Raw genomic sequence first — 15,420 nt, forward strand, 5'->3', positions numbered from 1 at the left:
CTTGTGTGTGTGTGACTGTACTCCTTTGACGTCGTAAGCCGGTGTCTCCCTCCCTGTCCATCTCAGCTCCATCCCTCCCCTGGGCTGTACGAGCCGTGATGTCTGTCGCCAGGGACCGTCGCTAAACTACCAGTCCCTGTGACAGCCGCGCAGGCTGGAGTCAGAGGAGGGAGAAATAAAAAGCCACAGTCATAAAACACAGTCATGATCAGGCGGTGTGATGCTAAATGGTTGAATTTGTGTTATTTTAAGTCGAAGGCATTCATGTGTTGTACATTCATGTGTTGTACATATGAATGCACGTGAGGTGAGAGGTGGGATACACCCTGGACAGGTCATCGGTCTGTTCACATGATGTACACTTTTATTTAGTCCAGTTTAGTTGAGTTACTTTCTGGGTGACATCTCATCTTAGGTCTGTGAAGTTCAGTGACCAGAGAAGGGATACTACTAACACACACATGTACATTAATATCAGGCTTTGAGGCACTTTGGATGAATACAAAACATATGTTAGGTTATGTTAGACCTTAAGCAATAGAGTGTTATGGGAGACTAAAAATCAAAAGAAAAGATTGGCGGCAGGCCTTTGCTCAGGGGGATTAATTATATTTTTCGTTTTCTGTGTGGCCGGATAATTAGCAGACGGTCCCTGACATCAAGAGATGTAAATCCGCCTTTTGTTCTCGCCGTGGAGCTGGCCATGGTCCTGAAATGGCTCGACTCAACTCATTATCAGGGCTGCAATGTTACCTCTCTGATAGGAAAAAGTCAGTATTTCCATAAGTGTATTCGTAAATGCACGGGCCGTAATTTCACAGGACACACACACACACACATACAGAGACATACACACCCTCTGTGAAATCTCGGCAGCATGTAAACAATGAGCCCACATGACAGCAGGCTGCACACACCCGACATGCGCACACGGCGGCACTTCAAAGGAGTCACGATCTGGACCCGTTCGGCGTAAGCAATGACAGCAACAGCATTAACACAGCAAACCTCCGGGGCTCAGATCTCTCTATAACCACGCCATTAATTCCTTTATTTCCGACAGCAGAGCATCTCCTCGGCTTGTCTCTAATGTTAAGGCTGCCATCTGCCACCAGTCACTAAATCCCGTCTGCCTACCGCCCTTCAGTATAAGCCTACAGTGCAGGCGTGGCAAAGACTGAGTTCATCTGGGTTTGATCAAGTATGAATGGATGATGTTCGTAACTGCGATTTGAAAACGTGATTTGTGTCATTTCTTGACAAAATGCATTTTTATTTCCGAGTGAAACCAACAACGACATCTGGTGACGAGCTGCAAACACACACGATGATACTTCACAATTTCCAGAAATATTTAAGTATCCAAACTAAAAGCTCTGTAAAAGTGCCTATTTCATAGTTGTTACATATAGACTACATTATTAGATGTAATGTTTTAATGTGCAAGCAGCTCAGTCTCTTTTGTGCTTTGTACAAGCACCAGTTGTATAAAGATATTTCTGTCTTTAATTGTGTCCTGAAAAATTTTCATGACCCATTTTTCTCAAAACAAGTGAATGAAATCTGTTCGTGCAGTAAAAGTATTTCAACCTGCATCTCAAAAGTATAAGGCCTCATTTCTGTGCTGGAATTCTGAAAAATGAAACCTGATGTTAGAGAATACTTCAAACTGATTTGTATCAGAGTTTTATATTTAGTAAAGAATCAAGCAACTACAAGTGTTAAGTAAACGTAGTGGAGGAAAAAGTGAAGTACAGATACATCAAATACGGTACTTGAGTAAATGTACCATGTTATATTCCACCACTGGCTTTAAGTTAAAGACAGAAATGTTTCCTGGAGCAGTGAAAAGGCCTGATCTATAACTCAAACAGAGGGCAAAGGTCATCAAAGGTCCTCACTTTCCTGTAGTGAAATCAACACAACACAACCTTGCTTTATTTTGATATAAACAATGATCCTTTATTTCACAAAAATCTGCATTTTACATATTGAAGGTGTATGAGTACCTGGTATTGTTGATAGCAATGTGAAGTGATCCTGTCTATGAGAGAGAGGTATAGAAAGGGAGAAGGAGAAAGAGAATATGTTGAACAAGTATTTCATAATCCTGGCTGTACTTACTTCACGTGGCCGTCTCTGTCCATCTGTCCTTCTTCTCCTCCTGTGATTTCTCTCAAACACATATCTAAACACATGGACAGAGAGAAACAGTTTCAGCATTAAAAATTTCTCCCTGCCTGCATTGCTTGTTTTGATTTCCTGCTAGTGGCACTCAAGTTTCTGATGTATTAAACTGGGGGCTTACTCAGCTGCACTCAGGTCAGACCGTGAAGTAAAGCCGTCACTGGAAGCGGTGCAGGATTGAAAGAGGAGAGCCACCACAGCATCACCCCCACCCCCTTACTTCCATCAGTTAACATGTGGGGAAGGTTGCCATCACATCAGACACATCAAAGTGTGGCTCTGGATCCCTGAGGATGAAAACAGGAGGAAGGGGGAGAGACAGGAAATAGGTTAAAATTCAAGGGATGGAAGATTTCTGCAAGTGAAACATTCAAGAAGGTAAACATTATTTCTCACTCAGGATAAACTAAGGAACAAAAATATTAACAATCTCCCTGCCAAATACAGAATTCTTACATAATTTTTTTTTTTTTTTTTTTTTGGTCATGGCTGCTGCACGTTTAACAAAGCAGTCTAATAAAGTCAAAGTGCTCCTGGAAATATCTACTGACATCTGGCGACGGCTGGCTCACCACGGCTGACTGCACTATTGAAAAGACCATTTATTATCTGTCTGCTTCTCATGTGGCTAAATTCCTCAAACCTCCAATAAGCTAAAATAAAGCGTCGACTTAACTTTTAGCTCCACTTTCTATTTCTATTTCCATCATCTCACCTAACGCCGTGTTTTTGCAGAGCTGCATGAGCGCAGTGACCAAAACTTTTTGTTCTCGTTAATTATTAACCCGAACGAAACCGGCAGGTCTGAATTAAACCCCGTTTTAACCAAGCGGAGCAATCAGGTAGTAGCTCATCTAGATCGACGTGTGTTTTGAAAAATCAATAAGGTTAAGAGTGACGGTTTATTTTCTATTTCTTTACGATACTTGCACATCGATTAAATTCCAGGAGTGTAAGACTTTACAGTAAAGCGAATAAGATTCTGCATAAGCGGCTAAATGTGATGATGAAGCATCTATTTCTTTTTAGAGCATAACGTTAAAAAATAGTTTCACAGTCTAACAAAGTTTTTAACAACTCAAAAGACAAATTTACTACATTTGATTTTTTTTTATTAATTAATCACGTAGGCCCTTTACTAATTAATTTGTAATTGCCTAATCAATCTGGCTGATTATTACTTTGTCTTGCAAACTGACACTGCAGCTCTGTGTGGAGACAGTTTGGCCTCAAAATTAAATGTCCCCCTCCTCCATTAATGAAGCAGGAATAATTTGGGACTGGGAAAATCCTCCTCTGTGTCATGAGGGACGAAAACACCTGTTTTCCAAAGGGAGACAATGGAGGGGGGGGGGGGGGGGGGGTTAGGGTTAAGGTTAGGGTTGAATGCTATAAATAATTCCAAAACTCTACAGGTTCAAGTTCAAGAAGAACACACTTAGCTAAAGTGTTAAATATGTAATCATACAGAATAAGTTAAGCAGAACAGACTCCACTGAAAATACAAGTGTTGGGCAAACTTCAGTCACATGAAAAAAATCTGTTCTGTGCCAATCTGCCAATTTGAAACCTACACCCAACAGCAGTAACAACAAACTACACAGACACAAAAAACTACAACTGCAACATGTGACTCCTCTAACTTCTATAGCTGACCACACTCAGTAACCTAAACAGACTTTCAGGGGCAGTTAACTGTGGTCTGAGAAACCCCATGAAAACCTTTCTTTGTTTTGTGTTTTTTAACATAAGATTTTGTTTTATGAGACGACCAGTTAAACAAACCAGCTAGTATTAAATAACAGCAATGTCCACACAGGTTGAAGTATGCAGCCTCAGTGTGGACATTGACGTGGACATTTTTTTTTAAGGATTTTAAATGTGACCTGTAATATGTTTGTTCTTTAGAAACGGCTGCAGCTTCTTTGAAACAACAGAAAGTAATTAAATGGTACAAAGGACAGTTTTATCAACTAGTTACTATTTACAGTAAATGTACTTAAGTGTAAGAGGTTTTTCTATTCTTTTAGTCTAACATTACTTACATAGACTCTGGTATTATAATGTTACATGGCAACAGCAACGTTTTTTAGATCTGATAGGAAACGGATATTTCAACTATGACTTTTTACAAAACTATTTTTGACAGTATTAGACTAGTGATTAAATTTTGCCCTGAATTAGCAAAGCCTACTATAAAATGCAGTAAATTCTGCAATGTAATTTGATGGTCTTCTGACAGACATTGCTATGCTATTTTCTCTGGCAACCACCAAAAAGATCATGTTTTAGTTTAGGCACACCCAAACATGATATATAGATGATGACTGGTAGTTGAGGGCAGCTGTGGAACATTCAAGGATCAGAGGAAAGAGGGGAAAAAAAAAAAACAACACATTTTTTTAAACTCAGATTTTTATTGGTCAGTACAAGTAAAACGAAACTGAAGACGAGAATCTTCATCCCCTCCAAAAATTCACTTCTTCTGCGTCGGTGTTGGTGGGTGGAAAAAAAAAAAAAAAAAAAAAAAACGTCACACCTCTCTCGCCCTTTGACTAGACCTGTGTCGCTCTCCTTCAAGGAACTCGATGAGACATGAAACTATCGCCGAAGGGACCTTACGCACTACTGGAGAAAGCATTGCTTGACAAATCTAACATTCTGAGCTGGAACAAAGAAAAATAATCTTCCCCAAATATGCAAACGTGTATTGCAGAAGGAATTCTATAACATACACTGTGTTTCTTAATACCCAAAGTGAAATTTAAATTGATGTTTTACCAAAAGCTACTGGGACACTGCTGATAGGGAAGAGGAGCAGTTAAAACTGCTCAGTGAAAAACTAAATAACAGCAGAAACATTGCACCAACTACATCGGTTTCTTATTCTCTTAGCAAAAATAACTATCTCCGGATTTAACTTGGAAGAAAATGAGGAATGGCCTCTGACTAGTCGCCTTACACTTGACCGCATGCACACACTCATACCATGCACCCACTCTGACCTACATTAAACTGATGCTAAATTTCCTATTAAATGCAATGCTTCATTACTGGAGAAAATAACACAAAAAGTGAATTATATATATCCACCTCTTATTTTCTTTAATCTTCTGTCTTCACTCTTCAGTTCAGCAGCCCTCTCAGAGCCTCCGTTTTCTTTTACATCTCTTGGTGTTGTCTCTTGTTCTCCTCAACCTCCTGAACATCCTTTATTTGTCGCCATTTTCAGGTTTCAGGTTCAGGTTTCTTCTGGCAGCTGTTGAATTTTGTTCTTCTGCATAACTTTGTCCTCTGATGCCCACCTCAGTGTCTGCACTTTGATTCACTGTCATTTGTTGTTTCAGATTTTCTGAGGCGTCTTGTGGCACAGCGTGGACCACAAAACAATCTTAAAAGTCCTGCTCCTGCCTTCATGACATCCACAGTGATTTCGAGAGCTCAAACCAAAGTCTTCAGTCAGTATCTTGGAGGTGGAAAGGGTCTTTTCGGGGGAAACATTGGACCAGCATTTCCCCCTCCTCTTGGACCTGGACCTGGACGTTTGCCTCTTAACCTGGGATTGGGGCCATGGAACCGAGGAAAGGGTGCAAGCGGGGGCCCTCTAGGGGGTGGGTGGTGTGCTGGGTGGGGAGGCCGAAGTGGAGGTCTTAGACCAGGATGTCGCATTTCCAGATGAGGTGGTGGTGGTGGTGGTCTTCTTGGAGTGTAGTGCGGAGGAGGGGGGCTGTGCCGCTGGTAGTCATAGGTATAGTAAGGGTCTTCTGCGGGTGAGTGTGGGGGAGGAGTGGTGCCTCGACCTCTGGGGTACGGGTGTGGAGGGCTGCCTGGCCTGTAGTATGGATCATCCGGATGGTGGTAAGTGTCACCCTGAAAGAGAGGGGCATTGTGGCGGTGGTGTTCATCATGGTACTGCTCAAGGTCCTCCTGATAACGCAAGCTGTCTGGGTGAGGGTGTACATCGTCAAGGTGACGAGGGCGAGGTCGGTCAAGTTCATACAGCGGATCATCTGAACGAAACATGGACTTGTGCTGATGGTCGTGCACCACCATCCCACCGATGGCACTATCGCCTCTGGTCACCTCCCCTGCTCCCCTAATCCCCTGCTGATCTGGGGGAATCATTGTACTGCTGGTAGCAGAAGGTGGGGCATCAAAGGCATGAGGAGGGGGAGGCAAATTAGGGACAGGAGGGAGGTTTCTTCTAAAGAAGCCGGGAGATGTGGTGGCGCCATGCTGGGAGGCCAGTTGTTGAGGTTCCCGAGTTTGTTCAGTTTGGTATGGATAAAGTCCCGACATCGTGTTTTCTCCAGGACCTACAGGCCCTGTCACATTGTAGCCTCTGGGTTGCTGAGAGCTCCCCTCTGGGTAAGTGTCACTGTACCAACCCCTTTCATTCACTCCCTGAAAACTTTCAACTGTCTGTGTGCCACTGACACTGCCTGGGGCTCTTTCTCCAGGCACTGGCCCCCCTGCTTGTGCAGAAATCTGTTGGTAATGTGCAACAGGTGCAGTGATCCCATGCTCTGGCATCGTCTGTCTGCTACAAGGGTGCGACTGGTAGACCTGCCCATTCTGAGCCGCACCTGGCAGCAAGTGAGCTTGCTGTAGGGAATTGCTGAGGTTCTTCTGAGTGCTATCCTGGTATGCAGTGGGAGCTGTTTTAACAGTTTCTCCAATAGATGGCTGATTTGTGCTGGCAGTGAAGGGGACCACCACAGGTTCGTCCATGATCTCATCTTGAGTAGGGGTGCCTCCACCCTCGTCCCGCACTGGGGTCCCATCCTGTGTGTCTGTCCCAGTTACTGGGCTGAGATTTTCCCCTCTCTCTGGGTTCGTAGAAAAACCCAGGTCAAATGCACTAAAAGCAGGGTTTCCCTGCAAGAAGTTGTGGATTTTAGACTCTAAACTCTTAGACGACAAGGATGGTTCTGACTCTGTTGTCAAATCCATATCTCTGTGGAGAGCCTGGACCAGGGCAGAGGCTGGGTTGGCAGTCTGAGGGGGGACTTGGGAGCTTGTGCTCTGCCTTACAGTAGAGCTGCGTGAAAAAGGCACAGGTGCAACAGAGGACAGAGACAGGCTCTGAGAGGGTACTGCTGATGCAGACATGGATGAGGGAGAGGGAGGAATCTTGCCTGTACTGGAGGAAGCTGAGGAGACATTTGTAGCTGGGCTGCTCAGAATAGAGGTGATGCCTAGGTAAGGAAAAGAAGAATAAAGAAATGTATTTTAAGCAAGTTGTTGTTTGTCAATTTTTTTTTGTTTCAAACAAAAGAGAAACAGAGGACTCCTTATTCTCACCCTCAAGGCTGCTTTGGCCCTGGACTTTGGACAGGGCACCGAGGAGCTCTGCAGGACTCATGTCCACCTTGGAAAGGAGGTTTACCAGTGAACTAGCATCCTGAGAGGCCACAGGGACAGCAGGGACAGCAGGTGTGGTCCTCACTGAGGAGCTAGCAGGGGCAGCTGCAGGAGGACTCTCCACCAATGGTCCTGAAAGACAGAGAGGGACATTCACTTCAAGTGTAAAACACCACAGCTTACCGCTGAGATGTTAAACAAATGCACTGGAAGATTTCAGTGATTTTTGAACTTTTAAAGGAGGATGCTGGGACTCAGACCTCTTGAGTTCTGTGTTGCAGATACATCAGGGTTCCCACCACATATTACCATTTACAAAGTAAGTTAGTTCTTTAATAGCAGGCGTCAAGAGACACCACTAAACCATCAGTGCAAAAAATGTTTGACACATGACATAATACATATTCTACATTATATTATTATACCTTTTTAAAATTTATTTTAGAGTTTTTAAGAGTTTAATATTACGACATCAGATGTGCACAAGGGCATTGTAGAGGTGTGCACTGTGTCAGAATGAGACATGGCTGTGAGGTTAAGACAGTAACAGTTATAACATCAGAACAGCTCAGAGTGTCATTCAGTTTTATTAGGTTGTAATTCCAGCAGTTTTTAATGATGTCAGAACAGCCACCATCTCTCACCTGTGTTCTTCATGACCGAGCTTAAACTGTTGAGGATGGAGCCAATTTTACCCAGGTCAACACTTTCCACAGCTGCTGCAGGAGGTGCTACAGGGGGCGTGACCTGTGCGACAGCCTGCTCTGTTGTTATTGATGGTTCCTTCTTTGCAGGGACTGGAGTGGAGACCTCTGGGTGGGCGGGAGATTCATTCTGCTCCTCAACTAAGGAGAAAAACAGGTTGGATGCCATGAGATATGGGGTGTATGTAACAATGCTTGAGTCCAGTAATTTGTATTTAGGCCACTCAATTATTTTAAGAAGAAGTCACTCCATTAGAGTAATACACTGCAAAAAAATGCTGACACGGTTTTAAGTAAGAGGGTTGTAAGGCAAACTGCAGGTGCAGAAGATGCTATAGCCAAGAAAATGAAAAACTGGACACAAAACTGTAAAATTACACATTTAAAGCTGCTTGTAGTTGTTAAAATTCAGCAAATTTTCATTAGGTAACTCTACCCTTGGTAGGAAGTGATCCAGAGAAATTGCCTGGAACCAAAGTTGGAAGCAAAATATTTGGATCTTCTCCACTATTTTTTTTTTTGTTTTGTTCTTATTTTTATTTTATTTTATTTACTATAGAAAAAAATGTATCTTACCTCTATCTTCCAACTCTTCTGTGTACTACGTTTCATTTTCTTCATTTTCCATTAGGAGTTTGATTGTAACCAAAGAATTTCCTTCTGGAGATTAATAAAGTTTTTTTTATTCTGATTCTGATTAACATGAGTTTCTTGTGGTTTGTTCGCATGATTCACTGACTCCACTTGTCTGTTTTTAGCAGAGCTGCTTATTTTTATTATTTCAACACATTTTTACAGGAGGAACAATCAAACAAGATTTTTTTTTAAATATAGCATTTAAAAAGCCCTCATTGTGCAGTCGGCCATAAACTCCCTAAACCACCTCCTCACCTATAATGCCACCACTGTCCATTTCCTCATCAGAGAGCTCCATGTCTTCCACTTCACGATTGTCATTCTCTCCGTGACTCTGTGGGTGTCTGGGGGATCCCCCGGGCGAGGACAGAGGGCTCGGGGCCGGTGGCTCCGCCTCATCATCCATAACAGAGCCATCAAGATCTGGATCGGAGTTGGCCATGTCCAGACCACGGAATGGGGACTCAGACCCTGTTGGAGATGGTGCGTCTGCAGAGGGTGAAGGGATGGGCGACTCGTCCAGGTCTGGTAAGGTGGTCTTCAGGGTGTCCAGCTTGCGCTTGAGGTGCAACACCCGGTTAGCAAAGGTTTGGTAGGCCTTGAGAGAAGAGGTAATGATGTATTAATGAATGAAAAGAAAACAGAAACAATCTTCGCAAACTAAGATCTTTTGTGAAGGACATCTGTCCCTTCCATCTAACCGTAATTTAATTTATGATCATACTGCCATGAAACAGCAGGAATTATCACTGGTAACAGTGGTTATCTGCATGTTATAGACTAGAAGTGACTAACAAATAAGAGCCTGAACAAAATAACCCCCATGTCTGGAAAACAAACAATGCTGGCATTATTTTACTTTTATGAACACATGTTCATAAATTATATGGATGTAGCATTTCAAACAAATTCATAGTTGCAGAAGTGTGAAGAAAGGGTTGCACTATAGGCTAATGGGGTTGTGCAAAGCTACAGATGAATTAAATTTCCTATGAATGAGAACTGGACTAAAAATCCACGTCACTTACATTAGCGACAATCTTGACCTCCTTGTACTGCATCTCATAGAAGATATCTGCATTGTTGAGGGCCTCCATCAGAGGAGGTCCTATTTTGCTCTGTTTGTCAAGAAACTTGACAAATCCCTGGAGCTGTGCGCTTCCTTCCTCGAAGTCCTTGGAGAACTTCTTTCCTCCAGCCTTATCTGTGAGAATCAGTTTACGGTGGTGTGATTTTGGAGGGAATGTTAAACAGAGAACGAGACACAGATACTAAATCGTTGCTGCTGATCTCGACTCATCTGATCTTGCAGTAAATTAGACAGTAAAGCAGTAGAAAATGACTTAATTAGGCACCTTTGAGTTTCCTGAGGGCGTCGGAACTGCAGATGTCAACCCTCATAGCTGCCAGCTGTTTTTCTCTCAGGTCCACCTCCTCCAGAGATCTCTTGTACTTGGACAGTTGGTCTATTAGTGCCTGGGGCTAAAGCAGATGGAGCAGTCAGTCCCAATGTCAGACCAACACAGTATTTGAGTAAAGGAGGAAGAAAGAGGACAACTACGAGTACAGCTATCTTTTGTTGGCATAATTTATAAAATAGCAGTGTAGTTAGGGTTTTTAGTTCAGCTTATAGCTTTAACTTCGTGCTTACCACAAACTCAGCAACAACCTTGGACCGTAGATCTGCTTTAGACTCAACTGGAGCTTAAAAAGAGAGGGAATAAAAATCTGAGATCACATCAAACAGCAAAATATCAGTATTAATTAAATGTAAATAAATCTATAGCAATCTAATACAACAACATACTATAACTAGTAACACCAAAGTAAATACAAAGTCTGCTTATGAAATGTGTCTCAAAATTTATTTAAACAAAATACAATCAAGACTTTGCACTGCTGGTGATGAAATATTAATTATCATGTCAAAACAAGGTGAGGAAAAAAAATACTCCCACACTTACTTTTTTGCTCCACAGGTGTCTCAGGAGGGGACTCCTCTTTGACTAGGCTACACCTAAGCTCGGCAATGAGTGTCCCTGAATACACGGCCCTGTCCTCCCAGATGGACAGTATCCTTTCCACTGATTTAATCACTTTGGGGTCACCTTCACGGCTAGGGAAACAAGACGGGATGACAGAATAAGAACAAAGCAGGCCAGAGATTTATGTTGTCGTAATGACATTTGTTTTATTTATGTGTGAGGAATTTCTTAGAATGAATAAAACACAGACAAGGACAGAAGAGACAGGGAAAATGAGGAGACAAAGGATGAGGTTGACAGGAAGGAGAGGACAAACAGGGCAACCTACACAAATGTTATCGCTGCATCTAACATACTCTTTATCAGGACAGTCTGACAAAATTCCCCCTCCCCATAAAATCACGTTTCTACAAACAACTTACTTGATCAGCACGAAGGCTTCGGGAAGCACCTCAGCGAATGCTGTACGGTAGACGATGGCATTTTTCCTTTTACAGTTCTGTATGACATCGTTGGCGAGGTAAAACAGGTTGAGTCTGTGTATGGCATCAGCTGTTAGAGAACAGAGAGACAGTAATGTTAGTTTGAGTTTGACAGGGAAGGAAGATTCTGCAGAGGGAAGAGTTAAATCTAAATCACCTGAAAAAAGGCTCATCACTTTTGACAGTTTTCAGGAATTTGTAGACACTGGTAGTGCTACAATCTATTGATTATGTATATGATTAACCAATTAATCGCCTACTCTAGGTCAAAATGACAAGCATCCATTATTTTACTACCAAAATCTGAAAAATGATAAATTAATTAATAAATTATAATAGCAGTAAATTAACCATTCTAATTTACTTAATAACAGATAAATACGTAACAATAATCTTTAAATTGTGACTAATCATCTCTTCATCAATAAATCTGTTTCATTAGAGATTTAAACTGATCAAACGGGCAAGAAAGAGAAAGAGTAATGTAAGAGACCATGTAATCAATGGCTGTATGACATTCAACCAACATCAAATGATGCAAAACAACATTACACCATGATCACAACCTTTGTTGCTATTTATGTTTTTGAATGAGCTTTGGATGTGGAGGGAAATAACAGCCCACTTAGTTTACACACACAGAGATGAGTATCATTTCAAATATTGTGATACAGATGCCAAATCAATAATTGTATTCATACTTTACTGAGTTCAGCTTTTCCCATAAAACCTTTATTTGATTCACAAAAAAAAAAACAAGTCCTCACCTACATGACACAATTGTTTTGCTCCCTTAAGGTATAAGGGAGCAAAACTATCAAGTACAAAACTATTCCAAGTCTTCTGTGCCAAAATAGGTTACCGGATGATTTTTAGAAGCTGTGTGAGAGGCGTAACTCCTTCAGTATTTTAAAAGTACTAAAGGTATAATAACCAGTACATTAATAGATCCAAGTTAGACTTATGATTAAAAAAGATCTAAATGAAACCGATTAACTTGTTTAAAATTTAAACAATTTTACCAAGGTGTAAAGTATTTTAAACATACCTTCAAAAACAATGGGTTTCAACTCACAGCCAATAAACTTGTACTCAAAGGAAAACTGCTGCAGACAAAACTTCCCCTGATTTCTGAAATCCTCCAGGTGAAGTTAAGAAAAAGCAATGTCTCTTACTCAAGTGTTCACCAAAACACCATCACCAGTTATAGCGAGTCAATTTGACAATGACAAGCAGAAATATGGATAAAATTTTAATCCATGCAAACAGATATTTCAGACTGTTCTCTGTCAAAGTGCATTTGAGCACACTGAAACACAGTTTACCACACATTACCATAAATATGCAAACAACAAGCCATGAGCCATGGCCACATCTAACTTTTGGCAAACCTCTCCACTTTCATGGAGTATGAGAGAAAACCAATGTCTAACCTTGTCACAGAAGTCCATTATTAAATTCTTTCTTTATCTCCCACCAAAAACACAGAAATGGCTTTGCAACATCAAAACAGCAACACATCAAAAATACAAAATTAATTTTACATACACAAAAAAGTTTCCTGCATTACGCACAATAAAAGCAAGTGGAAGAAAAGGTAGTTATAACAATCAGTTACCTATTTATTTCATTTCATTTAAAATCAATACGTTCCCATGACAGAAACCAGACAAACCTCCATTATTAAAAAAAGGACCTCCTCAGGTTAACCCAATGGCATACACAATAGATCTTTGTGAAGTAAAACTGAACATAACTGCTAGGTGTATTTTGATATCTATTACAGGCAGCAACGGATAAGATAAAAAAAAGGTCACAACTGAAACCATGAGCTAACAGGTAATTAATATACAGAAACTACATCAAATGGCAGATAGAAAGTGAAAAAGCAGCATAGAAAATGTTAAAGAGGCCACCACCAAAAGATGACTGAACCCTATCAAACGGTTCTTGTGGTTATACTGTAGACTCTATGGGTGCAACTCGCAGCGTCAAATTTTGAGCGCCAGGAAAAATGTTCAGCATTGTTCTTGACTGATCCTGTAGCAAATGTTATGCAATTTATTTTTGAGTAAAGAAATACAGAGTTTCAGAAGATGAAACCATACTGGAACTGCAGGCTGAGAAGCACAACCTCTTACTGTTAATCAGCTAAAGTTACACAAACCAAACCTACAAACAGAAGCAGAAAAACATACGATAATTGTTTCAAGATCTCAGCTCAGCAGAGACAGCTCGTACAAATGACATACAAGATACACAGTGCCTATTATTATAACTGGAATTGACATTGTTACTCTGTTACTAAAATATGAGAATACATCATTTGATAGATTACGACCACTATTGAAAACCCTGAACGAGGTCATGGTTTGACTGTTACACTGCTACACTGTGAATTCATCAGTCAATAGACTGCAAAGCAGTTTATCAACACTGTTATCAAAAGATGGGTTTGTTTTAACTAAATAACAGCCGTCCTCACACATCAACACAGAAAAATACAGAACTTAACAGAGCAGATCCCTGTTCTGAATAACATGACCAAAGATTTGCTCATCAGTTCCTGTGACCTCCAAGTTCCCATCAAGTAAAGTGCACACCGCACGTGAGAAAAAAGGCAGCCGGAATTGACTTTGAACAGACGCCAAGACTTCAGTGACAACTTCATTTAGAAAAATGTGCCATGTGAGAACAATATGCAACAACAATAGTAAGTCACAAGATGAAGTAATAATGCCGGACCCAGCTGATACTGTCCTAAAGAATTGTAAACTCGCGACCATGTAGAGACAGAAATGCCATGCCGTCGTGTAAATAAGATAAATAACATAAAGCTATTTAGTTTGTTTGATAAGAGAACAAGGTATAGAGTTGTTCTATAGGAAATGCAACCTTAAATGACTTCTGTTGTGATCTGGCGATATACAGAATATAAAATTAAATAACACACACACCCCTTAACAAGAACTTCAGCGAGCAACCCACGTTTGTCATGTCAACAAACGAGGCAGCGCCAGTTTGCACTTGCATTAGAAAATATTTCATCAAGCGGGAAATGATGACACCTAAAATCAGCTCAGCACAGCATTGGGTGCTAGCAGGCTACACTGGGAGGAGCGCACGTTTTAAACTCCACGGTTCACCGGTGTTGCAAGCTAGGACACATATGTCGGCTAGTGAGTCAAAAACAGCAAGTTACGTTTTAGTTAACTGGGCGATTGTACGGATCCCCTTTGTCAAAACGTGCGCACCACCACAGCCGGAGTAACAACGGTGTGTTTAACAGGAAGCAAAGCTACTTACAGCTCCTCAAACACTTCATCCACTGCCGCACGATCAGGCTGTGGCACTTCTTGTTGTCGATGCACCACGTTGACAGTCCTTGAATTGAATCCATCGTGTTCGTGACATTTTGAAACTTCCTGGCTAAAGTAGACTCCAGCGACCCGCCAGAAGCGGCTCCTGCTCCCGCTGCCATGACCGGAGGAGATCGCGCTGCGCTCTACCATTCCAGCGTCAACTAAAGTTAGGCGAAGCTAGCACTTAGCTTAGCATACTAGCTCGACGCAGCACAAACGTTATTGCATTCAGCAGCCGCTGAGCTGCCACTGTAACGTTACAAAGCCTTAGATGTGCGGTATACTGTTTGCTTCTAGAAATTATCCGCCTTGGGGAGTTCTATTGCCGCTAATACTTAATATCATTTAATATTTAACGCTAGAACTTAGCGCCTTGCAACATCCTGGAGGTCTGTTTACTCGTCGCTGGCGGAGCGATGAAGGACACTTCCGCAAACACGACGTAATTATAGCGCCACCCAGTGTCACGGAAGCCAATATTTGTTAGCGTCACCTGCTGCATGTTACTGGTAACAGCTTATTGAATCACATGGACAGTGGTGGAAGAGACATTCAGATCTTTTGCTTAAGTAAAAGAAGCAATACAATAATGTTGAAATTTCAAATATTAATACTGCATTCTGCGTTTTACCCTGAAGCAGACTGGTATTATCATTTGCCTTTAAAACTGCACCAGTTCTCTCAAATTTTTTTTTTTAAG

The 15,420-nt window shown here is 41.4% G+C and overlaps 1 protein-coding gene across 3 annotated transcripts; it reads right to left on the minus strand.

Moving 5' to 3' along the window:
• Positions 1-23: 23 nt before the first annotated feature.
• Positions 24-15,130, minus strand: rprd2a (regulation of nuclear pre-mRNA domain containing 2a). 3 transcript variants are annotated; one of them, XR_005895165.1, is made up of 13 exons: positions 14,665-15,130; positions 11,299-11,428; positions 10,856-11,007; positions 10,543-10,595; positions 10,247-10,373; positions 9,920-10,095; positions 9,147-9,489; positions 8,196-8,396; positions 7,492-7,683; positions 5,281-7,385; positions 2,309-2,474; positions 2,125-2,188; positions 24-154 (listed from the first exon to the last, which is right to left on the minus strand). XR_005895165.1 is itself a non-coding variant. In XM_041053548.1 (10 exons), the coding sequence occupies exons 1-10, from the start codon at positions 14,837-14,839 to the stop codon at positions 5,647-5,649; spliced, it is 3,288 nt and encodes a 1,095-aa protein (XP_040909482.1). In that variant the 5' UTR covers positions 14,840-15,130; the 3' UTR covers positions 2,619-5,646. The 3 variants fall into 3 exon arrangements, 1 of the variants encoding a protein (XP_040909482.1); XR_005895164.1 differs by lacking the exon at positions 24-154 and having other exon boundaries at positions 1,954-2,188; XM_041053548.1 differs by lacking the exons at positions 24-154; positions 2,125-2,188; positions 2,309-2,474 and having other exon boundaries at positions 2,619-7,385.
• Between the last annotated feature and the right edge of the window lie 290 nt (positions 15,131-15,420).

Source organism: Toxotes jaculatrix, chromosome 13 (genome assembly GCF_017976425.1).
Source record: "Toxotes jaculatrix isolate fToxJac2 chromosome 13, fToxJac2.pri, whole genome shotgun sequence".
NCBI classification, from domain to species: Eukaryota; Metazoa; Chordata; class Actinopteri; family Toxotidae; genus Toxotes; species Toxotes jaculatrix.

Excerpts from the sequence above, each read along its gene's own strand:
- rprd2a (XM_041053548.1), bottom strand. The coding sequence starts at position 14,839 with ATGGCAGCGGGAGCAGGAGCCGCTTCTGGCGGGTCGCTGGAGTCTACT. Across the intron at positions 10,596-10,855 it reads GACACCTGTGGAGCAAAAAA|CTCCAGTTGAGTCTAAAGCA; the intron begins GTAAGTGTGGGA and ends TCTCTTTTTAAG. Across the intron at positions 9,490-9,919 it reads AGGTCAAGATTGTCGCTAAT|GCCTACCAAACCTTTGCTAA; the intron begins GTAAGTGACGTG and ends TCTTCTCTCAAG.